Raw genomic sequence first — 27,835 nt, 5'->3', positions numbered from 1 at the left:
TTTATTTCAAACATAGGTTGACTATCTAATTTCCCCCACTCCATTGTGCAAAGAAATAAATTTATGGATTCCAGGTGATCTTTTGCTTTTAATGCCCATAAAGTTGGAAGTATGGACAGATATAAAATATATTAATTCTGAGCTGGGTGCTGGTGGCTCACATCTGTAATCCTAGCTACTCAGGAGGCTGAGATCTGAGGATTGCGGTTCAAAGCCAGCTAGGCAAGAAAGTCTGTGAGACTGATCGCTGGAAGTGGTGCTGTGTTTCAAGTGGTAGAGCGCTAGCCTTGAGCTGAAGAGCTGAGGGACAACGCCCAGGCCCATTCAAGTGCCATGATGACCACCACCACCAACAACAACAAAAAACATAACTCTGATATATATTAAATTGTTTATACAATTAATAAACAGAATTTGCAGTTACAAGTACTGTTATAAATTTTATATCATTCATCCTATAATGGTCATTGTAGCTTTTTGTTTCCTTATGATTCAAAGGGGAACTAAAGTAACCTTTTCCTTCCTGGCATCCACATTTTTCAGTCTCTATTTTGTCTTGGTTACTGATTAGGGACTCTTGTTAGTGGTAACAGGTTTCATTTCTAGGATTTCAGGAATAAAGTATCACTTCTTGGCCTTTCAAAGTTCAAGCAATTTGGTTTTTTTACAGATTGTAAGTGCCCACACCAGGTTCAGACTTGTGTTTGTCAAAGGTAATAAGGATGATTCAGGGAGCCTGTGCTATGAGGAGAGCCAAGAGATAGAAAGGTCATCAGGAGCCTTAAATAGGAAGAATAATTTGGAACATAGACCATGGAGCTAGACTGAATTTACTTTGCCAGCTCTGTAACGTTAGTGACTTTTTTTAAGCTCTTGGAGTTTTGATTACCCCATCTTTATCTTTAAAAAAATGAGCACTATAACAAGGATTTGTGAGAATTTAAGAGAGACTGTGCTTGGACATACCGCAGTGAAACAGCAATGAATAAATGCTAGTAAGAGTTATACTGTAATGGGGAATAAGAGTGTTTTTTTGCAGCTTGACTCTTATTGTTTTATACATATTAAATACCATTACTCAGACTGATCTCTTTGCTCAGCCCCTCCCCCATTATTTCCTATTGAAATGACTATTTCCTATTGAAATAGCTTCCCAGGGAGTTGTAAGGGGGCCCAATAGGAGATTCGGCAGGTAAAACTGTTTCTAGCAGCTCCACCTTGGTAACAGGAAGAGGAGTCCTTCTCTTGGTTTTGCAGCTTGAGGGGTTTTGTGCCTCTCTGGAGCAGGGCCCAGCTGCAGGCAGAAATTCACAATAAAAGAGACTGTGGCCAGTGGGCTCTTCACCTGCTAAGGCTGGGCGGGGAGCTGGCAGGTTACACAAGGCCAATCAAGCCAGATGGCTTGTAGCCACAGCGCCATGTGGCTTGTTTCCTCCGGAGACACTCCCTTGGGGTTGCTTTCAGTCTAGAACTGAGGAGAGATCTTAGGAATTTGGCAAACATGTATTAAATCAGATTTCTTGCTTGTGTAGATGCGGTGTTAGCTCATGATGACGCCATCGGGAGACGTCTCTGACGTCAAGGGCTTGTTTGGCTCTTCCAAGCAACTACATAACTCGGTAGCACGTGCTGCATCCCGAGGCAGCACAGGTCCAGGCGAGCATGCCGGAGATCCACGAACGCGGACCTCAGGGACGCTGGCCCTCGGCAGAGCGTGGTGGAGGGGAGTTATTTCAGATAGTCACATTTTCGTTTTTATGTCTCATTTAAGACGATTTTGCACTCGGTACAAACGAAGACAATTCTGGCTTTCACGGGGAACAGATCAGACTATGGTGTAGGCATCAAATCAGTCCGTGAAGCACCGCTTCAATTGCCTTAACACTAGCACGACACGGGCGTCTTTCCCAGGAAAGCAGGCTTGCACTTTTCGAGGTCTCGTACCCAGGGAAGGAACCAAATCCCCAAAGACAGGCCAAGAGGCGACCCGCCTCTTCTGCGCGCCGCACACGTGTCTTCTGGCCCCGCCCCCGGCCCCGCCCCATCCCGATCCTGCCAAGTCAACCAACGCTCGCGAGAGCCCAGTCGGCTTCCACGTTTGCCACGTTCCAAAAAAACCGAGGCACACTGGAAAGCTGAAAGCCGCTCACGCTCACCAGCAGCTGCGTCGCGCCAGAACGGCCCCGGGACTGCAGAGAGAGGGGGCGGGAAGCACGAAAGGGAACCGCCCTTTTCAGACGTTGGCGATTGGCTCGTATCCACTGTCACTCAGCCTTCGTGGGTGGAGCGAGGCCGGGCAGGGGCGTGGCTGAGGGGCGGTGAGCCGCGCGTTCTCGCAGGCAAAGAGAGACCGAGAGTCACAGGCTGGGCGCACGCGTGGGCTGGGCGCGCGCAGCCGGCACGCGGGGAAAGTCCTGGGAGGCGCGGCGATTGTGTGATCCGTGTCGGGCCATCCGCGCTACTGCAGGAGCCGAGCGCGGCCCAAAGCCTCCCCAGCATCTGCGGCTGTTGTCCCCGGAGCACCGAGGAAGCCCCCTGGCGCCTCTCCAGTCCGGGTGGAGTGCGTGATGGCCCCTCGCAAGAACGCCAAAGGCGGCGGCGGCAACAGCAGCAGCAGCGGCGGCGGCGGCGGCGGCGGCGGCTCCTCGGGCAGCAGCAGCACGGGCAGCAGCGGTGGCAGTAGTAGCTCTGGAGCTCGGAGAGGTCAGAATGCTTGCAGGCCGGGGTCCGGGCCGGGAGCGGGGTCCCCGGGAGCCGCGGGCGCGGCGGGGGGCTCCTCGCCAGCTCCCGCCGCGCCCCCCGCAGCCCCTGCCTCGCCGACGCGTCACGGAGGCCTGGCTGGCGGGGCTGGGCGCTCCGGAGGGCGGGCGCCGTGCGGCCCGCCCCGTCGCCAGCCCCTGCGGGGTTCCTGGAGGTGGCGGAGCCGCTCACCTGCGGGGCGCCGCCGAGATCCGGGCTCTCCGTGGCAGTGGAGATGGGGGTTAGAGAACGATTGATCTTGGCCTCGCGTGTTTTGCGGGAGCTTGGAAATGAGCCGAAGTCAGGGAAAGTAAGTTCTTGCTTGGCCAGCAGCGTTTAGGAGCTGCTCGAAGGATGGGGTTGGGGGGGGTGGGGGGGGGTTGAGAGTGATTCACATGCTTTTGGAGGCTATTTTAAATAGGTTTGTGTAGTTCTCTTAATCTATCTTTTAAATACCAAGGACTACCCTGCAACACTAGGCGGGTTTTTTCTATTCTTCCTCTCTTTTAATTTCCTTAAAGGAAAATCGACTTTATATTCACCTTTCTCCTCCTCCATGTGCTTCCCCAGCAGAGAACAGATGTTTTAAATCTGTTTCGTCTCCTATTACCGTGGCCCTCGGTTTCTTTCTTTTTCATTTGACTCACATTTAGGGTATTGGAACTGGAATACACATGTGTACCAAATGTGAGACACATTTCACACGAAATGATTCACAGTCTGCGCTAGGATGAGCATGCAGCCCATTGATATGTATCAAGAAAAAAAATCAGAAAGCTTATGATTTTATTTTAAAAATACTTCCTTTTGTAGCTCTTATGGCCTTATTTATTTTCATGTGAATTGTCTTTGTTTTATTGTCTCCTCTTGGTCATTCCGATCTATTATTGGTTTGTTATTCCCAACTCTTTGAATGGTCCTCACCTATAATAGGTGCTCAATAAATATTTGGTTAGAGATTGAAACAAACGTTAGTAGCAAAAGTAGTACAGTTAAACCCACTGCACACATTTACATTCTGAGAACCAATATTTGTCTTCTAAATGGAAAGAGGTATACAGTTCGAAGTTCAGAGCCTGAATTAGTTAATTCATCTTGGACGTAAGTAAAAATTGTATTCTTGTTTCCTTGTCATTAAATGCCTGTTAAAATATGCAGTGGATGTAGAAAGCAGCCCCTAGTGGTTGGGGCTACACTTATTTTTTCTTAAACATTTGTAAATGACAAGGACCTTCGGAGAAAGTTTTCTGTAACTATTTGTAAATGAAGCTTGCCTCTCTCCTGTTATTCCCCTATTTTCCTTCCCTGTGTACCTCCTTTTCCTCTTTTCACCTTCCCTGTCCCTATCCCAGATCCTGTCTTTTCTCGGTATTCAGACCTTCATCTTTCCACTTTGTCCTTGGGATTCTTGAGTATAGCATTGACTGCATCTGAGAAAGTAGCTTTGTCAGACCTGTTAATGGTAAGAAACATATTCCCCAACCCTACCCAAGAACTAAACCATAGAAAACATGTTAAGACCTCAATTAATTTTTTTTTTTTGCCAGTACTGGGACTTGAACTAAGGCTAGACTCTTATATTTTAGGTTTTTTTTTTTTTTTCAAGCTTTCGGGTGGTTAATTGTAGATAAATGTCTCATGGACTTTCCTGCCTTGACTGGCTTTTAATTGGCATTCTCAGCTCGCAATGTCCTGAGTAGTTGCAGGAATGAGCCACCAGCTCCCTGACTCAATTAAGTTATTCTGACTCTCATAGTCGGGCATTTAAGAGTAAATTCTCTTTGAGTAATCATTTTACACAATTATTGGCTTCATAATTGTCATGAAACAACATGTAAAAGAAGGTCTGTAAAAGAGGGAAGTTTCTTGTGTTATAAAACTAAAAAAATTAAACAAAAAGTGGGGTGTCAGTGGTTCATGCCTATAATCTTAGCTGCTCAGGAGGCTGAGAAATGAGGATTGCAGTTTGAAGCCTGCCCTGGCAAAAAAATTCTTATCTCTAAGTAACCACCCAAATTTAAAAGTGGAGCTTAGGCTCTAGTGGTAGTGTACCAGCCTTGATCAAAAAAGCTAAAGTTAGGAGGGCTGGGAAGGGGCTCAGTGGTAGAGTGCTTGCCTTGAATGCATGAGGCCCTGGGTTCGATTACTTCCATGACTAGAAAAAAAAAGGCTAAAGGACAGTACCCAGGCTCTGATTTGAAGCTCTATTACTGGCACAAACAAACTCCCCAAATTCAGTAGTATTGAAGACATGTGCATTATAGTAGTTGATATTTTTTTTTGCAGCATTTTCTTTTTGTTGTTGTTCTTCAGTGAACTTTGGATTGTGACTGTGCATCATAGCTGAAGAGGTTTTTTTTGTTTTTTTTTTTCCCTGTCTGTCGTGGGGCCTGAACCCTGGGCCTGGGCTCTGTCCTTGAGCTCTTCAGCTCAAGACTGGCGCTCTACCACTTGAGCCACAGTGCCACTTCTGGCTTTTTCTGCTTATGTGGTGCTGAGGAATTGAACCCAGGGCCTCATGCATGCAAGGCAAGCACTCTACCACTGAACCACCTTCCCAGCCCCAAAGCTGAAGAATTTTTAGCTGACATTACCAGGAAACCTATTTAGTTCCTTGTTCAAAACAAGTTTTAGATGAGAACCTAATGCCCAGAAATGTTGTGAACCCAGTAAATTACAAGAAGAACAAAAACCAGAATCCAGGTTTTTCTGTTAGTCATTCCTTATTTCATACTACTTGAGTTTTAGATTTTCTTTCTTCCTTTCTTCCTTTCTTCCTTTCTTCCTTTCTTCCTTTCTTCCTTTCTTTCTTTCTTTCTTTCTTTCTTTCTTTCTTTCTTTCTTTCTTTCTTTCTTTCTTTTCTTTCTTTCTCTTTCTTTTTTTTTGCCAGTCCTGGGGTTTGAACTCAGGTCTTGGGCTGTCCCTGAGCTTCTTTTGCTAAAGGCTAGCGCTCTACCACTTGAGCCACAGCACAACTTATGGGTTTTTCTGTGTATGTGGTACTGAGGAATCAAATCCTGGGCTTCATGCATGCTAGGCAAGCACTCCACCACTAAGCCACTTTCCCAGCCCTAGATTTTCTTTTTTCTTTTCTTTCTCTTCTCTCTCCTTCTCCCTCCCTTCTCTCTCTCTCTTTTTCTCATCAGTTGTGAGACTTGAATTCAGGGCCTGGGTGTTATTGAGCTCTTTTTGTTCGTGGATAGTACTCTACCACTTTGGGCCACTTGCAGATTTCTGGTGGTTAATTGGAGATAAGAATCTCACATACTTCTTGCCCAGGCTGGCTTCAAACTGCCAACCTCAGATATCAGCATCCTGAGTAGCTAAGATTACAGGCACGAGCCACCAGTGCCCTGCTGAGTTTCAGATTTTCTAATATCTATATTTATGCCTATCGATCTATCTATCTATCTATCTATCTATCTATCTATCTATCTATCTATCTATCTATCTATCTATCATCTATGGGAATTGGAAGTTGCTGCTTATCAAGTTGTCTTCTGACTGGCTCCATGGCAAACTACTATGTTTTGGTCTTTTCACTAATTAAGTTTCCTTTGCCTGAAATTATATTGGAACAATGCATTTGAAGAATTATAGTTTGAAAAGAGTATAAGAGCTCACATACTGCTGGACACGATTTTGCATTGAGAGTTTAATATTAACAGTGATGTTGGGTATATGGAACATTGTTTCTCAGATTTTTGTATAAAACTATGAAATAAAAAGGACCTAGTTTTCTGAGGGTCATGGTTCAAAGCCAGCCTGGGCAGGAAAAGTCGTGAAACTCCTATCTCCAATAAACAACCAGAAAACGAGAAGTGGCTGGGCTCAAGTGGTAGAGCGCTAGCCTTGAGCTGAAGAGCTGAGGGACAGCTCTCAGCCCAGAGTTCAAGCCCCATGACTGACAACAAAAAAATAAAATAAAATAAAAAAGGACCTAGTTCTTTGAAGCATGAGTTTTACAGAAGGAAAAAAAAATTAAAGTAGGTGTTTCCTCATTGTCTTTTTTTTCTTCTCTTCATTGTCTTAAACTGATTGAAATAAAAGTAGAGTTTTTCTTGTTTTTCTTTTTTTTCCGAAGAGAATTACCACTGTTCCTTCACTGGAAGTTTATTTTAGTATTTCTTGCTAGCAAGTTCCTGCAACTGTTTACTACCTGTGACCAGTAGGTGCCACTGTAGAGCGTTTTTAAAAAATCTTCCGATTTACAGAGTGTAGAAAAGCAATTATGTTTGGTTATTTGTTTATTTACTTGTTTATTTAGTGCTGATACTGGGGCTTGAGCTCAAGCTTGAATGCTGTCTCTTAGCTTTTATGCCATTCTACTGCTTGAGACACAGCTCTACTTTTGGCATTATGGTAGTTAAATGGAGATAAGAATATCAGGGACTTTTGGATTTTACTGCCTTAGCTCTCTTCCAACTGGATCTTAAAATAAGATCTCAGCCTCCTGAGATTTTAGGGGAGTATAGTTATGAGCAACCAGCATATGACAGCAATTAGATTTTAAAATTACTATTAATATTTAATCATCCTGTATTTTCCCCAAACTATTGATGGAAAATGATCACTACCAGTGTTGAATTCTCTTAATGTCTGGTACAGATTTTGAAATGTAATGGTAAGAGTTTGTCTTGATAAGGCTTACTTTAAAATTAAATTAATTTGTTCTGTTAGGATAGAGAAATTCACAACTTTGATGGATTTTGGTTAATTGTAAAAACAAAAAAACTTCTGAGTGGTTATTCTTCTGTTTTTCCTTTTAGTATGTCTTAGATTACTAAGTGACTAACATGCAATATGTGCTGCTGATTACATTCTTGCTCTTTTGAATTTCTAGTGAAATTCCTCTTTTTTATTAAGAGACTATCAATTAGGGCCAGTTGCTACATCCTCCACTAGCCATCCTAAGATGAAAGATAGGAAGACTTTTAATTTGTGTGCCTCAAGAAATTCACAGCTTTTTGCTTGAGTGCCATTTAAAGTGCAGTAGAGCTTTTTGCCACTTTTCTTCCATCTTTAAAAAAATGGAGTATTTGAGCTTACTCTTGGGGCCCTGCACTTTCAAGGCAGGCTTTGTACCACTTGACCTATTCCGCCTGCCTTTTACATTGTGGGTTTTGCTGTTGTTTTGTTTTGTTTTTGTTCAGTTAATAGCATTTGTCCAGCATGTTCAGATCATATGAAACTGTTTCAGTTGTTCTGAGTATTCTTGAGCTCATTTTAAAAACCAAACATGTTAATCTATGGTAAGTAGGAAGAACTGTGTTTTATTATGCATTGATATCATGCCTCATAGAAGAGATTATTAGAAAATAAGTATGCCTGATTTGCATTTTCCGCTAATTACCAAGAGAGAAACAAGGATAAAAGGTCATGTGAGTGAACTAGTTGCCCTACTTTTGGTTAGAATCAGACGTTTAACTCCTGTGCTGTCTGTTCCCAATAGGAAAACATCCAACCAACCACCCTGGAAAAAAACAAAAACAAAAGATCCCGCCCCTTTTCTCTAGAGAGGCAGTGCAGTTTGGGAGACAGTCTTATTACCTGGATTCATATTATGTTTATTTAAGAACGATGTAGCAGGTCACTCAATTTATCTAATCTCAGTCTTCTCAAACAGGAAGAATTACTCTTTTTGAGTTTCAATAGCCCAAGATCAATTTTACATGCCTTTATGTTTCTCTGACATTTCCATGCAGATGAGAGTTCAAAACTAAAGAGAATATATGTAGATCCAAGCAGGCCATTCACATGCTTGAGATTCTATGTTAGATATTAGCCTGTGTGTTTCAAGTAAAATGGATGCTCTTAAGGAAGTATTTGTACTGAGACCTTTTGTATCCCACAGTTTGTTTATTAATATACATCTAAGTTGGTGATATTATAGCTGATCTCTCGGGTCAGATACAATGTAGTTTTTTGATGCTCTTCTGGCTAGTATAGAACAACCTTGAAAATATGTTACATAGTTTGCATCTGGAATGCATCACTTCTGCATGTGGTTTGACTTGTTCCTTATCATAGTAAGGTATAAAATGTTTTAAAATTAATACTGCGAGTACAGTTAGATGGAAGGAAGAAGATCTGGTGTGGGTTGTACAATAAGATGAATGTAGATTAATACACTTACCATGCATGGTTTTCACTAAGAAGAAATGATGTTTGAGGTGGTTGGTATGCCTAGCCATTTATTATTGTACATATTTACATATTTCGTGGTACACATGTATATTACTCCCATTGCTGCTTACAGTTTTTATGATTTTATGTGTCACTTAAAAATAAATAGCACCTAGGGCTGGGAATGTGGCTTAGTGGTAGAGTGCTTGCCTAGCATGCAGGAAGCCTTGGGGTTCAATTCCTCAGTACCAGAAAAAGCTGGAAGTGGTGCTATGGCTCATGAGGTAGAGCATTAGCCTTGAGGCAAAAAGAAGCTCAGGGACAGTGCCCAGGCCCTGAGTTCAAGCCCCAAGACTGGCCCCCCCCCAAAAAGCACATAAAAGAAAATCCTGTTTGTAAATGCAACCCATTTACAGTTTCCTGGAATCTCTCAGGAAAAGCTCTAGCCATTGATTGAGAGATCAGGAGACTCCTGACTGGCTCCTGTATGGTTACTTGAGTCGCTGCCTCTGCCTGGCTCTGCATATGTGAGTGGGGTGAGATAAGTCTTTTTGAGCGACTATGTATATGGTTTGGCTTTAAATTCCAAGCCGTTCTATTAGAAGATGAGATCTTTCCCCCACATTTCCTCCTGGTGTCCTGCTATAGGGAGGTTATCTTCTTGTGCTTTAGGTGCTCTAGGTTATCTTTCAGTGCTTTTGCCTTTTTTCTTTTCTCTGCCATTAGTGGAAGCCAGGATAGCCTTTTCTTAACAGTCATTATAATTATTTTTGTTAATAATTATTTTGTTTCTCATTTCTCTGATAGAAGGGTATTTTAGGCATTTGTTCTACATTTAGTATTTGTTCTTCAGGGATGTGTCTTGGTTACTTTGGGTGGCTGTGGTTATCTTTTAAGGCGAATTACAATTTAGTTCTAATGAGATTAATTATAGTTGAAGACAAATCCAGTATAGATAACCTATTAGTCTTAAAGGAATTTTGAGCTTACTTAATCATTCACTTACAGAAATACAGACCATCTGTTAAAGAAACTAGGGTATTCCTTGGAAGATTCAAAGGGCTTTCCTTGTCTTATGAACATCTTCACTTGGTATAGATAGTTTATGTGCTCCAAAGCAGTGAGGATTAGTGAAAATAAAATTAGGAAGAGGCAGATGTAGCCCAGTTTTAGCTGTGTTTCCAAGGACAGCCCTGGACATGGCAAAAGTGCTTGCAGAACTTGGAGAAATGCCAAACTTCTGTTCCACAGTGTGTGCCCACACATTTAACCCAGTGTTAATCATTTCTTACTTAAGTCAGAAAAGATCAGGCTTCATTTTAAAGTGGGAGAATATTGTTGGTTAAAATAATTCGTCCCTACTGTTATTGTAACTTTCCTTTCTTGTATTTTCCTGTCTTGTATTCTTGTATTTCCTGTTCATGTATTTTACATAGGCTTGATAGACATTTCCACCATGTCATAATGCAGACTCATTGCTGTTTTGTACATCTGTCTAGTCTGATTTCTGTTTCTTATTTAATACAGTTCTTCCCTCTGACTCTGTTTTTGATTCAATTTCCTGAAATGGTATACTGGAAAGCCTCGTTTGTTTTTAGCTTCACATGTTATTTAGGAGATTTTTATTTAGAAGAAGTTAATTTTTTTTGTTTTTATGTGAAATATAAAAAAGTTGTAATAAAAGTTGATGTAAAAAATGTAAAAAAAAGTTGTAATAAAAAGTTGTCTGAATTAAATCAACTTGGATAAGATGCTTCTTACTGGATTTTTTTTTTTTTTTTTTGTCAGTCATGGGGCTAGAACTCTGGGCCTGGGCACTGTCCCTTAGCTCTTCAGCTCAAATCTAACTCTCTGCCACTTGAGTCACAGCGCCACTTCCAGTTTTCTGGTGGTTTATTGGAAATAAGAGTCTCACAGACTTTCCTGCCCGGGCTGGTTTGAACTGTGATCCGCAGATGTCAGCTCCTTAGTAACTAAGATTACAGATGTGGTGTGAGCCACCAGTACCCGGCAGTTACTGGATTTTTTAAATAGTTTTAAGGACTTGATTTTTGAGAGAACCCATTTCTCTAACTTCCTAGAAATATTTGTGTGTGCGGCTTTTTAAGGCTGTATCTGTTTGAAATGTTATCTATGAAAAATCTATAGAAAAGTATAAATAAAAAAAAATAATGAAAACCGAGAACCAGCGACTTCTGTCTGCAGTCATGGCTGTTCCGGAGGTTGAGATCTAGGATCACAGTTTGAATCCTTCCCAGGCAGAAAAGTGCACAAGACTTTTATTTCCAGTAAGCCTGCAAAAAAGCCAGAAGTGGAGCTGTTGCTTAAGTGGTAGAGCCCTCGCCTTGAGCAAAAAAGGTAAAGGACAGCAGTAGGCCCTGGGTTCAAGCCCTAGTACTCCCCTCCCTCCCTCAAAAAAAAACAAAAGTAATGTAGTGAATATCTATCTATCTATAGATAGATGAAATACTTCTGTATTCTTGGATGTTTTTCTCTCTTATGGTGTCCCTTCCTAGCTGTTCTGAAGTAATATGATAGTCATTCTCATACATTTTCTTATACAGTATATAAATACATACAAAGAATACATTCTGTATGTCTGTTATATTGCAGATTGAATACTATGCATCCATACATGTAAAAATGTTTGTTAAAATATATATGAAAACTGCTTAGGAAATATATCTATATCTATATCCATATATCCATATATACATACATATGAAAGAGAAGAGAGAGAGAGGCTTGTTTTGCACTGAATAAAAATTTGATGATCACCTGTTTGGTGTTCTAGTTGTATATGATGAGATACTTACTAGTTGTTTTTGCTGGGCTCTGGAATTAATAGCAAACAGGAGGAAACCTTCGCCTCCCTGCCTCTGTTCTATATGAAGCCATTCTTTGCAATCACTATGGAATCTGGGAGACACAGGACTTATTAGTGATCAATAATATCACTATGGGGTCAGAAATTACCCAGTCTCTATTTAAGTATATAGTTCATGTGTGTACCCCAAAGGTGGCTAAGGATGTACTGAACTGATGTCTTATCGTGAGTACCATTTAATGTATCTCTTTTCTCTGCTCTTTTCATGTGTGTTTATTTGGTGAGTGGCCAGCCACATCTGCCCTGTGGGACTCTGGAGTATGGGCCTTGGATTTGAACTCAGGATTGAATGGAATGAATCCCAATTCTTTAGTTTTATGTCTGTCGTTCCTCATTTTATGAATACCACTTTTCGTTGGCTAGTCTTAGACTACTTTTCTTTCTTTCAAACAATGCTGCTCTACTATACTTGTACTTACTTAACCCTGTGCTTGTGTTTCAGTGTTTCTCTAAGGCAGAAACTGTGATAGGAATTGGTGGGTCATAGTGGCAAGTACTTGTATTAAACGTTATTAGATATTGTTTAAAATAGCGTAAACAACACAAAATGGTTGTATGCACGTACAGTCCTACCTACAGTGAATAAGATCTTTTGTATCAATTTGTTTGTTGGTTTTATGTATTTGGTACTGATTTCTAGAATCTTTCTAAATCTTGAACATTTTGATTATTTCTATAGTAGGTAAAAAGCATCTCCTAGAATATAATCCTTCACATTATCATATGTATGTATGTGTATATGTGTATGTGTCAGTGGTGGGGCCTGAACTCAGGGCAGGGGTGCTGTCTTGGAGCTTTTTCTGCTCAAAACTAGCACTCTACCACTTTGAGCCACAGTGCCACTTCTGGTTTTTTGGTGGTTAATTGGTGATAACAGTCTCACGGACTTTCCTGCTTGGGCTGGCTTCGAAACGTGATCCTCAGATCTCATTCTCCTGATTAGTTAGGATTACAGGCATGAGCCACTGGTGCTCAGCCTCTGTAATGTATTTTGTTGAAGAATTAGATATAAATATGATACATTTTGTGGAATATTTTGTTTAACATTTTTAATAGCAGTTTTTATTGTGATTAAGTGAATACATAAATTTCACAAATTTCACAGTATTGTGGGTAGAGATACTTAATTAAAGTTACAAACACATTCTAATCTTCATGGGGCAAATTGTCTTTATCATGGTCTATAAGCTAAGTTCTATGAGCTTTGACAATATAGTTACTACTTCTACATCTCCACATCAGGTAATACGTGTTTAACGTATTAATAGTAGAATATAACATATTGTTTCATGTGATTAATTTAGTAGTAGAGTTTTTCTATTTCCTATTTATTGGCTGTGCTTTTGACTTTTAATACATAAAGTCATAAAATATTATCTTACTTTCTCCTGAAAGATCTGACATTTTGCATTATTGCATTTAAACATCTACACTACAAGACATAGTAGTTTATTATTTATTTGATTTATTTATTTTTTTGCATCCGGTAGTGGGGCCTGAACTCTGGGCCTGGGCGCTGTCCCTCAGCTCTTCAGCTCAAGGCTAGCGCTCTACCATTTGAGCCACAGCGCCACTTCCGGCTTTTTTTTTTCTTTTTGCTTATGTGGTGCTGAGGAATTGAATCCAGGACCTCATGCATGCAAGGCAAGCGCTCTATCACTGAGCCACCTTCCCAGCCCCGACATAGTAGTTTATATTGTGAATATATATTTTAAGTGGATAAGGAAAATTTTCTGTGATATATATGCTTTCTTTCTATAAAGTCTGTAGTATCTGTTCTTATCTATATATAACTGTGATTGTTTGCTCCAAGAGGAACAGTATTACTGAATTTCTCATTATAGCTTTGTAATGAGCTGTTGAATCTGAAAAGGCCTGTATGTCTACAATCTTAGCTACTTAGGAACCTGAGAGCTGGCGGATTGTGGTTTGGTGCCAACCAGCCCAGGCAGAAGAGTCCTCATGACTCCATGTTCAATTAACTAGAAAAACAAAAACAAAAACAGGGCTATAGGCATGGCTACAGTAGTAGAGTATCAGCCAAGCATATGTGAGGCTCTAAGTTCAAATCCCAGTACTATGCCTCTAAAAAAGAATTGCATTGCCATCTGTAAACTAAGTTTAGAATCAACAACTCACTGGTACTGATATTCCTTGTTAGTGGTGTATTACTTCATCTATTTAGTTCCTTTTTGCCTTGTTTTGATGTTTGATAACTGGGGTTTAAATTTGGGCCTTATGCCCACTCATCTTCCTTGCTCACAGCTAGTGCTGGATGCTTGAGCCATACCTCCACTCCAGCTTTTTTGCTGGTTAATTTGGTGATGGATTCTTGTAAGCCTCTCTGCTGGGGCTGGCTTTGAATTATGAGTTTCCAGATTGCAGCCTCCTTAGTAGCTTAGATTACAGGTCTAAGCCACTGACACTTGGCTTTAATGCCCTTGTAAGTGATCTTTAATGTTTTTTTAACCATTATACACTACTACTATTTAGTCATAGTTTGATAAAGATATGTCATCTTGTGGCTTTGGTCAATTCAGTTTTTAATTTAGGTAGTTTAAAAAATGAATTGTTTAGGATTTGCTATGTAGCTGTCCTATCAACCACATATACACAGTCTTGTCTCTATTTTCAGTCCTTCCTTGTCTTACTGTTTCATTGAGGAACGTGTCTTATACACAATGTTGAGTGGAAGAAGTGGAGATGTGGCTCAAGTGGTAGAGTTCTGATCAAGAATGCAAGGCCTTAGGTTCCAGTATAGGCTCCAAAAGAGAAATGGGGAAGAGGGTGAGTGGGAGGGGATTAGAGAGGAAATCAGATATTCGATCTTTGTCTCTAGCAAGCAAATGTAACATCTAGGTGTTTTCTGAGTGTTTTAAAATAGAATTATGAAGATTCCTTTGCATTTCTATTTAAGAATACCTTTTCTTTATTGAAGGTAGTACCACTTGATCAATGATCAGGTTGAATTATCCATTTTACACATTGCTTTTTTTGCTGATGTCCTGTCCACTGCTTTGCATCTGTGTTCATGCTATATGTAGATCTGTGACTTACTTCCTTCTCTCCTCCTCTCTCTTCCATCTGATTTACTCTTCAACTTCATCCTTATTTTGCTAGTAGCTAGGATTAATAACTAATATTTGCTTGGCATCTATTAAGACTATATATTGCTTTTCTCTTGTGTTTTATTTGGTAAATTATAGTATTATATGTTCTAATTTAAAACTTCTTTTATAGTTCTGAGGAAGATACCACCTGGTGATTTTATGTTCTGATATGGGTGTCAGTATTAATATATGATATATAATATTGGTACTTCAATATTATTAATTTAGCTTGGTTAAAATAGCCCTGTAGTTTTCTTTCAGCTTACTCTGCCTACAGACTGAATTTGGGAGGATTTCTCCATTTTCTCTTTATTTGCATTTGTTGTACAAGGTTGATTCTTTGGAAAAACTCAGTTGAACTTTTCATCCTGCACATGGCTCTGTGGGTAAGCATGAGGGAAAAGGGCTTCAGTTTCAAAATGTGTCTAAGACTACTTACATTTTGTTTCTTCTTGATTCTTTTTTTTTTCTTCTTCTTCCCTCCATTCCTGGGGCATGAACTAAAGGCCTAGGCATTATCCCTGGGCTTCTTTTGCTCAAGTCTAGCTATCTTCCATTTGAGCCACAGTGCCACTTTTTTTTTTTTTTTTTTTGTCGGTCATGGGCTTGAACTCTGGGCCTGGGCACTGTCCCTCAGCTCTTCATCTCAAGGCAAGCCCTCTACAACTTGAGCCACAGTACCACTTCCCCACATTGCCTCTTTGTCTTTTTCTGTTTATGTAGTGCTGAGGAATTGAACCCAGGCTTCATGCATGCTAGGCAAGCACTACCACTAAGCCACATTCCCACCCCTGCTCTTCTTGATTCTTTTTGGATAGGTGATGTGTTTCCTGTTTCTTTGTAGGTACATTTGAGTAAGTTATAGTTTCCAAAATGGTTTCTGTCTTAGAAGTTGTAAATATTTTGGCAAAAAGTTGCTTGTGGTTTTAGGTGTTCTTTTGGGAACAGAATGTAGCCATTGTATGCCTGATATCTTGCAATCATAAAAGTACTTGCAAAAATGACTAAATATTAAGCTTTTAAGTTGTGTCTGTTTTTAGATCCTAAAAATGTTTCACTGGATTAAGGTGAGAAGTCTTTATAAAATACGTGGGATATCGAAATGTCTGAGCAAAGTTAGGCATTTAATATTGCTAATTTGGTTTGATTGGCTTAATATGGTCCCTATTTTCCTACTTAAATGATGATGACTAACACTAGTTATATTGCTTTCTTCAAAATTGAACTTCTCCATAAACAAAGCATAATGCTTATTTTCTTGAACTTGAATATTTATTTGTTTTTTTCATGGTTTATGACTAATTAGTCTGTTTGTAAACAGTACATGTAGAAACCTAGGGTGCCTGGCCAAGATCCAAAATACAATTTCTGACAAGTCCCATTGCTACTGTGGAGGTATTAATAGATTTATATGTGAAACATGGCCCCAATGTCTCAATTACATGTTTCCTGAATAAGATCATAGATGTGGAACATTTTAAAGATGAAATTAATGTATGTTTGTATAGGTAGAAAGCTCTTAAGCCAATTAGTATTTATTTTACTCTTCTCCAGAAGTAGTGTTAGTAAGTTGTGTTAATAATTCTCCCAGCTATTATTTTTTTAACATTTTCTGTGGTCCATCAGATATTTGAGGTGAATGAGTAAAGATATAGGGTAAGGTTAAAAGAGAGCACATTTCACTTGCTTCTAAGCAAGTTATAAACTCTATGATGTATTCAAAACCTGGTCTCTCACCGGTGCCCTTCTCTGCCTTCTCAGTTTACGTTTATTCATCTTTTCAATAGCATCTATTTAGGTCTTCCACCCCTTGGATCCCATTCCCCTTCAGTTTCAGTAGATACTTCAGGTGCTTTCTTCTGGTACATGAAGGGTGGAGGTAGATCTTGGAGTTGCATGAAGATGATAGGATTTACATCGTAGTGTTAAAGGTTCCATCCAGACTTGTCCTAAAAGCTTTATAAAAACATGTATTATATGCATTGATTTTAAGGGTGCTATGTGTTGCTAGGATATGCTAGGGCCAAACGCCTGATTTAACTGAGAAATTTACATTTAAAAGAAAATCAGATAGGGCTGGCTCTAGATATGGAGTGATCAGTCACTGGAAATGTCTAAAGGACCCACTTCCCGCTGCTTCTTCACTCTTAGGCAATGCCATCATCCTAACTCGAACTCCCTCATTGGTTCTAGAAGGCAGTATTAGCCATGAGGAGTGCATGTTTGTTTCTGTTGCTTTAAACTTGCCTGTGTGATTTCTATGATCCTGGAGATTAGAGCTGGCATTACTGGTCACACAGTCGCCATTACCAGCCCCTCAGCTCTGCCAGTGTAACCTGAAAGGAGCCATGAATGGGAGCCTCATCATATAGTGTAACTACACTGTAATGAAACTTTATGACACTGAAATAGGAATTTCATGTAATTTTCTCACTTGGTGAAATTTTGTTTTGGAGTCTTTTCAGTTGTTCTTAAAGTGAAATCATGCTTTAGCTCCTGGCACTTAGGAAAACAAAAGAAAACACAGGAGGTCAGCCAAAGTTTACTCACCCTGGTTTAGAGTAATTGAGGAGGCCAGGAGGGATAATAATGTGGGTAAATGCTGCATTTGTCTTGATTTTCTCTCCAGTGCTGACTTGCATGCCCAGGCACGCTAAATACAAGTGTGGCATCATGTACGACAGTAGACACTCAGTATATGACGACGTTTCATTTATTGGAAAGAACTGACTCAGGTAAATCTTTCTCCTTCATTAGAGAGAAATGAAGGTGAGGTTAGAGGTTGCTGTGTTCTGTGTCAAACACTGCCTTGAATATAAACCTCAAAAATGAAGTATTACAAGGATACACTTTTTCAGAGTTGTGTTACAGGCAAGAAAATTCCTGTTGATGTTGAGAAGTCTAAGAGCTGAATAAACAGCAGAACTATTAGGATTTATACACATCATTGCTGTCAAGAGTTGTTAGATGGGTCAAGCCCATCAAGTGTCAGTGTTAAGGCATTACAAAGCGAGTTTGCCAAAGGCTTTGGAATTAACTCTATAGCAAGCTAGTCTATAGCCATGAGAGACTTTCCCAAATACTCTCTCATTTGTAGTTTGTTAATTTTGATTGAGAAGAAAGTTGAGCATAAGCAAGCATTTATTCTGTTGTATTTTTTTTTTCTTTTCCGAAATTAGAAAAACTACTGATGTGCCAGATTTCAGTTTTCCCTTTTATTTTTAAGTGTGACTCAAGGGTAGGCTATATTTATCTCTGTGAATAATGTAGTGTGGAGTAATTTGTTAATTTTTTCTTCCCTTTTTTATGGTTTTTAGATTTTAAAATTCCTTGTATGAATTAAGACTATTTCCTACTTGGCCAGCTTTCAAGAAAGGTTATGAAGGTATGAAGTGATAGTTCTAATATTTGCAAAGAACATTTTGGAGCAGTTTGTACCTTAGAATGTACGATCTTTAAAATTCTAGATTATTATTCTCACCAGAGTTATTTGTATCTTAGTATCCCATACACCTTGTCCTTGATATTGTACTTTCCAAAGTAGATGAGTGTCTGCTTTTCTCACCATTGGATCATTAATTGTGTAGCAGGGCAGAGTTTAGAGATTTTTTTTTTTAATGTCAGTTGTGAGGCTTGAGCTCTGGGTCTGGGCCCTGTCCCTCAGCTCTTTAGCTCAAGGTTCTACCACTTGAGCCACAGTGCCACTTCCTGTTTTCTGGTGGTTTATTGGAGATAAGACTGTGGAGAGTTTAATATGAAGTCTGTCTACAAAGTTTCTTTATTTTAATAATGTCCTTGGAACTTTGTTAGCCTTGAATTCTTGATATCTCTTATATATATGTATATATATATATAAATATGTATCTTTTTTTCTTTTTGGTTGTCAAAAAATAAACTTCTCAATAAATTCTCACAGGTAATCTTTATACCTTTCTCCATCATGAGATGGATAGTGTAAAACAGAAAACACAGAAAAGAGAAATATTTTTTTTTCTCTGATTGCAGGTAATTAAGTTTTGAGAATCAAGCTTTTGCGAATTAGAGTAATATAATTTTAGAATTAGAAGAGACAGAACTATACCTATTATGACAGAAATTACCTATTATATTTGTATCATTTTGTTGAACCCATAAAACAGAATTCACTGAGTTGGCTACTGACTCCTATCCATGGAATTTTCCATATATATTGTAGTAGCAGAAAACAGCATTAGTTGGCATAAGAAGGTAAGAAAAAAAAATAAAGCTAGCCTTGAGCAACAGAGCTCAGGGACAATACCCAGGCCTAGAGTTCAAGCCCCAAGACCGACAAAGGAAGCAAGGAAGGAAGGATGGGTGCATACATATGACAAAAAAACTATTTTATAAAATATAAATAATTAGTAAGTCCAGGTACAGAATAGAGCAGAGCTTCATTGTACTTATCCTTTTTGTTATATATAAATTTAGAAGTCTCATTAGTAAAACATTGAAGAAAGAGAGAATAAATAAATTTGTATTTCAAAGAAGCCAAGGGATTTAAGCATTGACATGACTGTTAGGTGGTACAAAACTACCTAGTTGAATTGGAGGGGAAAAATGATTATTTTTAGAACTTCTCTACAACTTACCAAATGATAATATTCTTCAAACTTATTGGAAGTTTTGACTTTTAAGCTTAGTGATATTCACAAGACATTTAGTTGATATTCTGCCTTCAGATTTTAAGATCTTTTTCCTTATTGGCAACATGTATCACCATAACTGGGCTTCTGCTAGTAACTATACTTCATAGACCTACTGATTTTTATTGCAAGTCTTGAAATAGAACTTGCATTTTGGAATGTGGGGTGTGGAAATCCTGTCTTCATCCTGAGTAATTTGGTAATGTGCTTAAAATACGAAATTCATACGTTTGGCATGATCAGAGCTAAAGACTTTCAATCAGAAGATGCCAGAAAGTAATGAATAGAAAAGTCGCAGATTGTGAGAAAATTTTATGTCATGTGTGTTAAAGAATAGATGTCTAGGAAATACAAAGAAATCTTATAATTTGGTCAAAAGTAGGCAAATGGCTGCTGGAGTCTCATGCCTGTTGTTTCTAGCTACACAGGAGGCTGAGATCTGAGGACTGAGATTCAAAGACAGCCCACACAGGAAAGCCAGTGAGTCTCTTACCTCCAATTAACCTCTAAAAACCTGGAAGTAGAGCTCCGTTCAGGCCCTGAGTTACACACACACACACACACACACACACACACACACACACACACACACACACACACACACACACACACACACACACACACACACACACACACACACACACACACACACACACACACACACACACACACACACACACACACACACACACACACACACACACACGGCAAAATATTTGAACAGATCACAAAATGGGAAATACATAGAAGAAATGAAAATGTGCTCAGCATCATTGGTTTTTAAGGGGAATACAACCACATTGAGATCTTCACTGCATATTCACTAGAATGGCTAAAATTAAAAAAGATTGACAGTAGTAAATGTCAATTGAGTGATACAACAGTATGATATAATCACTTTAGGCAAATACCTGACTTAAAAATTTTTATTTTAGGGCTGGGAAGATGGCTCAGTGGTAGAGCGCTTGCCTTGCATGCCTGAGGCCTTGGGTTCGATTCCTGAGCACCACATAAGCAGAAAAAAAAAGTCAGAAGTGATTCTGTGGCTCAAGTGGTAGAGTGCTAGCCTTGAGCTGAAGAGCAGAGTTCAGGCCCATGACTGGACGCAAAAAAAAAATTACTTTATTTTTTTGAGTAATACTGAATATATGTCCTGAATATAGCAATTCTACTGTACACGTTTAAGGGAAATACAGGCATATTTAGTGATCCCTGAGGATCATTGTGGAAGATGAGTTCTGAGACCCCCCCCATCGATAATAATATGCTGAACTCAAGGTGTGTTTATAATGGCATATTATTTGCATGTTACCTATTCTTAACTATCCTCCCATAACTTTAAATCATCTCTAGATTACTTATAATTAGTAATGTGATATAAGTTATGGGTAAATAATTGCTATGCTGCAGTTTTGAGGAATATTGACAAAAAAGTCTGAATATATTAAGTACAGACATCATAAGCCTAAATCCGGTTTCCACGTGCAGTTTTTGAAGTTGTTGATAGAGATCCTATGAGTACAGAGGCCGAGTATAATCTTGTAGAAGATTATTCCAGTGGCCTTATTCATAATTCAAGGGGCAAATGCCTTGTTTGTTATAAGCAGCAGAACCTTTCAATACACTCCATCACTTGTATATACTCATCTGTGCATACGAGGGAATAAAACTCATCACTGCAAAGGAGTAACTGCTACTGCAGATAGCATGCATGTTGGGAACATGAAACAAACACAAACCAAAGTACAAGAGTGAATAAAACTAACTTCAGGGAAAACAAAAGGCAGAACAGTGGGGTTACTTCTGAGGATGGGATAGGATAGAAATAGAATGGCCATGGGGGAAGGAACTTAAATGGTAGACTTAATGTTCTACATCTTGATGTAAGGATTTGTGTATCACTGGTGTATATATTTGTTAGAATTCAGGGAATGTATGCTTAACATAAATGTTTTTTTTATTTTATGTGAATTGTTCATTAAAGATTCAAAGAAATGTTAAACTATAGTTCAACAGTCAACCTGAATTATATTAGAGAGATGTACTGATATATATAGTTTACTTTCAAATGCATTACACAAATCAGGTGGATTAAAGGATAGATAGGCAGGAGTAATTCCAATAAACTGTTAATGCAATCTATGTGATATTTGTACAGATATTCTCTGTAAAATTCATTCAGCTTTGTTGTAAATTTGGAAAATTTTATAATAAACATTAAGGAAATACTTAGTTAAGTCATCTGTCATGTTTTTCCCAAATGAAATAATGCTTGAATACTGGTCATTTCCTATACTTGAGCCTAACTTACAAAAGCACTGCATGTATCTCCCCATCTCTGTCTGGCAGGGTATTAATATGAATTTAATACGAAGTTCCCTCCAGTCATTGTGCTTGGTTGGGCAAACTTAATCTCCCATTTTTCTCTGGATAATAGAGGTTCTTGTCCATCTTTGGTACAAATTCCTTAGTGCTACAGTCACTGTTTGTTTTTAAGTCTTGTTGGTTTAGCTCAGATTTTGTTTCCAATGCAGAATTTCTGCCTCCTGGGAGGCAGGGCAGGGGGTCTACAGACAGATTGAGATCTCCCATGTTCTACCTTTTGCCTCTTCTCAGCTTTGGTTTCTCAGGAGTGGGTTTGGGGGTGGGGTGAAGGGCAGGAGTCAGGACCCCAACACCGTCTTCTGTGTCAGTGCTAAGATTATCTGACATGTTGCCCCAATGTGACAGGTGTCCAGTGTGCCTCTGATGTTTTTGGAAGGCCCTATGTCATACAACATTTTTCCAACCCCTACATGGGATCTGCTGCTGACAGAATACCCCACCACTCCTGTTCCTGGAGAACCTGGACTGGCATTCATCCCTTTAGAGGGAAGTACTGTCAGGATGACAAGCCCTGGTACTGTCCATTTGCATGTGTGAGAGACTCACTCATATGTCATCTTGCTGGGCATTTAGGCTGCTTTGTAGTTGTGGTCATTACCTTCCCAGTCCTCTCTGCTGCTCCAGTGCAGGATGGGCCACTGACTGTTGCTTAAGTAAATGTGCACTAGCCAATGAAAAGGAAGTGTCCTTGCAGGTGTCCTAGCTGTGTTTTGAGTTCCCTCTCAGCACTTTCCTCTAACTTGTCATTAAGTGGGGAATAGTTGAAATTCACCAATGAATATGCATATATTACTGAGTCAGTTCAAGATTGAGATTTACTATTACACAGAAATGTGGTTTTCAGTCTTGGCAAAGCTCCAAAATTTCTATTGAAGAGCAGTTTGTAAGAAAATTTGCAGTTCACACAATTTGCTTTTAGTGCATTATGTTTATTTAATTTTTTGCAAGGTATTAGACTGCAGTCTGAAGAAAAAGTTCTGTAAGATGGCCCATACTGCAGACAACAGCCAGAATCTGGTGATGTGGGTTGTCGAGGCAACCGTGGCTTTAGAGTAAATAACTTCAATCTGAGGAACCCCAAAATCAGCTTCCTGGAATGAATTTCAGAACTCAGGAAAGTTCTGTACAAGATACAATTCAGAAAGGATAAAGGTTACAATTCATAGGGTAAAGTCTGGGAACTTTGTAAGCATTATCCTCTGGGACCTGGAACCCACTGGCGCTGATGTGTTATGATAATGTATTATATGAAGTATTGGACCTGTGGGAGCCCCATTGCAGCCTTTAGTAACCAAGGTTTATTGGGGTTGGTAACATTGTGTGTGCGTGGCTAACCTTAGTTTCCACTTAGTTCCTCCAGGGACTCTGTCTTCAATTAACCAGCAAAAAACTGAACTGAAGGTGTGGTTCAAGTGGTAGAGCAGTAGCTATGAACAAGAAAGATTGAGCAAGAGACATCTCACCTTCATGAGTCAAGCCTTGGTACCACCCCTCCATACACCCCTCCATAAAAGCAATTATTCTGGCTGCTGTAAAAGTTGTTAAGGATTGAAGTCACTTAGGAGATGATGATAATTTGACTTTGGATCATTGACAGTTTATAGGCAGAAACATGGGGTGTTTTGACACAGGTTTTCCCATTCTTTTGTGACTTGGCACACATAATACTTAAATTAAAAAACAGTAGACAGAGATGACCAGGCACCAAGGAGAATCCCTGTCTTGGCATAGTTGTAAACCATTTGCAGCAACTAGATGGAGAAAATCACCTTCAGAGATGAGAGGGTCAAAGACGAATCTCAGGTTTTTAGCTGTGTAGCAGAAATGTTTGGCGATTTAGTATGTGAGGGAGGAGAGGAGGAAATATTGATGGCTACTCACAGATATATGCTGAGTTTGAGATTTCTGTTAGTCATTCAGATAAAATATTGAGGAGACAGGTAGGTGGTTTGAAAGCCAAAGAAGACAGGGAAAAATGGGTCCTATAAGTAGTTGCTGAAATCAGCTTGAAAAAATTGGCATAGGACCAAAATCTTATGGAATTCTCCTACTTCAAAGTCAACTGGGGAAGAATGACTCAGCAAAGAAGACTGAAAATTAGAAAATCCAGAGAGGTGATAGGAAGACCAGAAGATTCTGAAGGGAAAAGAGTATTTGTGAAAGATGGAGAATTCTACTAGGAGCTCAAACAAGATGAGGGCAGAAGGCTTCCTGCTGCGTTTAATGACACGGAAGTCATCTGTGTGACAAGTAGGGTTACTGCTGTGGAGTCATGTGTGGAAGCCAGATGGCCAGCTACATATAAGAAGAGAGTACGAGGTTAGAAAGTGACAGTGGGGAAATTCCAGTTGTGTTTAGAATGGTGTTTGTGAGGGGAAGGTGGAAGACAGGGCTGGCCATGATGAGAGGAAGTGGAAGTAAAGGCAGTGAAATAGGAGATTAGGAAAGTAGATGGCAAATTGGTGCAGGTGAGTACAGGTGGGTACAGTTGGCATTGCACAGACAGTTTCTTGCTAGATGCTTCTACTGTTGCTGTGAAAGGAGAGGCTATGGCAGTTTTTAAGATAAGGCAAACTAGTTTAAGGATAGAAAAGTTTAAATAGTTGAGAAGTCATAGCCAACTGAGATAATGCAGGGCAGAGCATCTGTGTTAGTGAGGGATTTAAATGATGAACTCTGTACTTTAGGGTAGATGAGAAATGTGAAGGATGCGTTAATCAACTTTATGTTGCCTGAACCAAAAGTTTTAACATAAGGAGATTCCACTCCAAAAATTTGGCTTGGGCTGAGGACAGCACATCATGGTGGGTGTAAATGGTGGAGCCAACTTCTAACTTCATGAGCCAGGAAATGACCTAATGCACCTCCTGAAGGTTCCAGTAGCACTGCACTGGGGACCAAGCCATGGACCACTGGAGGATTATCACCCATATTCATACCAGCAAAGGGACAAGAAGAAAGCAGAATCCAAAGAAATACAAGATCCAAGAAGAAACTGATGACAAGCTGGAAGAATAGGATGTGATCACAAAGTGATTTTCCCTAGTTGAGGAGGTTGCGTTGGTCATGCCTAAGTAGGTTTTACCTAGTGCCTGCAGTGTTGCCTTTTGCTATTTTAGGAATCACAGCTACTTAATAGTAGATTGCGGGTGATACCACTTGCTTGTTTGGGTACCACATGCAGAGGAAAAGTTTCTTTTTCAGAATTGTATATCAAGTGTTTCATGATAATCCTCAGTCTTTATGATGAACTCAAATGACAAGAGGAATTTTTAGCAGGGTCACAGAATGGTTAGGATGTTAAAGATGGTTGCACCAGAAGAGTACAGAAATGTTTCAGTAACAATGACCATGGGATTAAGAGGGTGAATTAGGTTGAGTTTACAATCAAGACAAGACCCATGCTAAATATCGAATGGAAGGGAACAAGGTCTCTGGGAGTGAAGAAATGAAGGAAAGAGAATCTGTCCTATTAGCTCCAGGGATGGACATTGAACCTGTGTAGTTATGGCTGGAATGGCAAAGTAGATTAACTGGGGAGGAGCCACTTGTGGTGGGTGATGATTGATACATCTGGAGTCGGATAGTGTGATTGGATGGATGGTATGGGCCTCAGGAATAGGGTTTTGTTGTGGTTATGTTTAGGGAGGTGAGGAAATGATGTTCTGGAAATTAGTTAAACTAAGTTATTTTCTTTCTATACCAGACCCAGACTGTTAGAGTATTTACATAGCATTCTTTACTTATTAATGTGTTAATAGTATATACTCATGGGGTTCAGGATGGTACATGCATACGGTGTGCAACTGATCAGATCCACCCTCCAATCTACCCTTCCCACTTGCCAATTTCTTAGTTCTACATTCAGGCTATCTTACCTGTGGAAGTTGGCCAGCAGCATCATATCACTTGGGGTTTAGACAAGCAAGTTCCTGGTTGCCATTTCAGATGTGCAGAATTAAAATCTTGGCAGTAGAAGACAGGAGATCTGATTCTGATATGCAGAATCTACTATTGTGGATGGGAACTCTTGAAGAAGGGGAAGGTAGGAAGTAGTGCTGAGCCCAGAGAAGGCTGATGGCTTTTCCTTTGGTGTTTGGAGGGAAGTGGAGCCTTGCCTCAGTGGACATGGGTCTTGGCTTTTGTGGTCTTGAGTCTCATCAGGCTGCTATTTATAGTCTGAGAGCAGCTGTTAGAAGCCTGGTCTTTGGTTGGACTTAGGAGTTGCTCTTGATTACAGCAGCTGCCACTCCTACTAGTTAATATTACTTTAGTTGTCTTTACTGTAACATCTTGGTTGGCTGTATACAAATTAAAGTTATTTTATATTTTTCATAAATATTAGGAATACAAGTTGATGGCAAGTTGAAGGAAAGATATTTTGACAAAATAATTGTGCAACTTTTGCACAAGACAAAAGAAAGGGAAGGTTAACTATAGGCTATATGAGTATGTTCAGGATTTTGTCATGAAAAAAAGGTGAAAGACACCCCAGGTTTGAGTTTGACACTAACTTAATAGCCATGAATCTTTTTTTCAGTTCAGCATTTGGTCACAACCCTCGATTCAGAGGACCTAGCTCAGCCTGGTAAGGGAAGAGAAGAAACCCTTGTAACTCTAGCTATTCTGAGGGAAAAGGAGAGTATGAGCAGAGCTGTGAGTTGGGAACCAAGAGATTTGTGCCCTAATCTTAAGAGATTTAAAAAACTGTGTTGTATGAATGAGTTCAGCAAGTCTGTAGATACACAGTTATATCAAGACATATTTAATTAATTTTTATTTTTATTTTAGTGTTAAGCTGTGTGGAGAGGTTACAGTTCCATGAGAAAGGCAATGAATACATTACTTGATCATTGTTACCCCCTCCCTTCCCTGTTGTTGTCCCACTGTCCCTTCCCTCCCCCAGTTCCCACACTCCTATCCCTCCTCCCCCACTCACTGTCCGAAGTTGTAAAGTTCATTTCCAATATGCTGTCCAGTAGGTATCTTCATTGCAATGGGTCATCCTGTCAAGAAACATTTTATAAGAGAGGAAATTGAAGCCCAGAAAGAAGTCTGATGGAGAAATGGAAAACAAATCCATGTCTGAGTCCGAAAGCATACCAGGCTATTGGCTCATGCAAGTATTGTGGCCCTGTCACCCTAAGTCTCCAACATGAAAGAAAGTTTCCCAGATATTTGCTGAATAGTGTAATAGTGGGATGGTGGGCCATCGTAAAGCTGGCACCAGCAGATTGATTGTCCTTTGACATTTCAAGCAAGCACAGACTTGTGTGGGACAGATCCTGGTAGAATGGAGCAGGGGAAATGGCACTCAGTCAAAGGCCGTCAAGACACTTGTCATTTTCACTTAGTTGTTTCTGATACCAAGTTCATTCTGTCCCTCATCTAGGCTGTCAAATGTTAGTGTTTTGGTTACTGATTGCTCTTCAGAACACTGAAATGTTTAGTTTGCTTATGAAGCCTTCAATGGGAGTAAAAACAGAAGTATTATATATATTAACAGCATTGAAAGGTTGCTACCTTGCTCTAGATACTATTTGGGATAAATTAATTTCATGTGTTAATCAGAGCTCTAATTAATTCTGTGAACTACTAATCTTAGAACAGTGAAAAAATTGGGTTGATTATATTTCCCAGAAGAGAATATTTGGAGATGGGGCTGGGAAGAACTAGGAAAAATGAGAAAGCGGTTGTATAATCTCTTTCTAGTTCCCTTTTTGAGATGTTTCCTAGGTCACTATTCTCATTGCTGAAGATTTGTCTTCTCCAAGTCTTCCTCTCTTTTTTTTCCTTTCAGACATGCTGCCCTCCCAGCCTTCTCTTCCTTTTTTTCTGTTGAAGTGTTTTGTGTTTATTTTTGCTATGTTAAAGCTGTAAATTGGAATTCTAGAGTATTAATTAATTTCTTGCCATTTATGGT

At 39.7% G+C, this 27,835-nt stretch overlaps 1 protein-coding gene across 5 annotated transcripts in view; it reads left to right on the top strand.

Moving 5' to 3' along the window:
* The first annotated feature begins 2,158 nt into the window (after positions 1-2,158).
* The window catches only part of Asph (aspartate beta-hydroxylase), a 204,273-nt gene continuing 178,596 nt past the window's right edge, over positions 2,159-27,835 (top strand). Inside the window, exon 1 of one of the 5 annotated variants that reach the window (XM_069990791.1) lies at positions 2,159-2,703. In XM_069990791.1, the coding sequence (XP_069846892.1) occupies positions 2,568-2,703 (136 nt within the window). In that variant the 5' untranslated portion in view covers positions 2,159-2,567. The remainder of the gene's footprint in view (positions 2,704-27,835) is intronic. The other 4 variants (XM_069990787.1, XM_069990790.1, XM_069990784.1 and 1 more) reach the window with 4 other exon arrangements.

This window comes from Dipodomys merriami, unplaced genomic scaffold, assembly GCF_024711535.1.
Source record: "Dipodomys merriami isolate MVZ:Mamm:240054 unplaced genomic scaffold, mDipMer1.0.p SCAF_4, whole genome shotgun sequence".
Taxonomy (NCBI): Eukaryota; Metazoa; Chordata; class Mammalia; order Rodentia; family Heteromyidae; genus Dipodomys; species Dipodomys merriami.
This window is presented reverse-complemented; position numbering and strand designations above follow the sequence as displayed.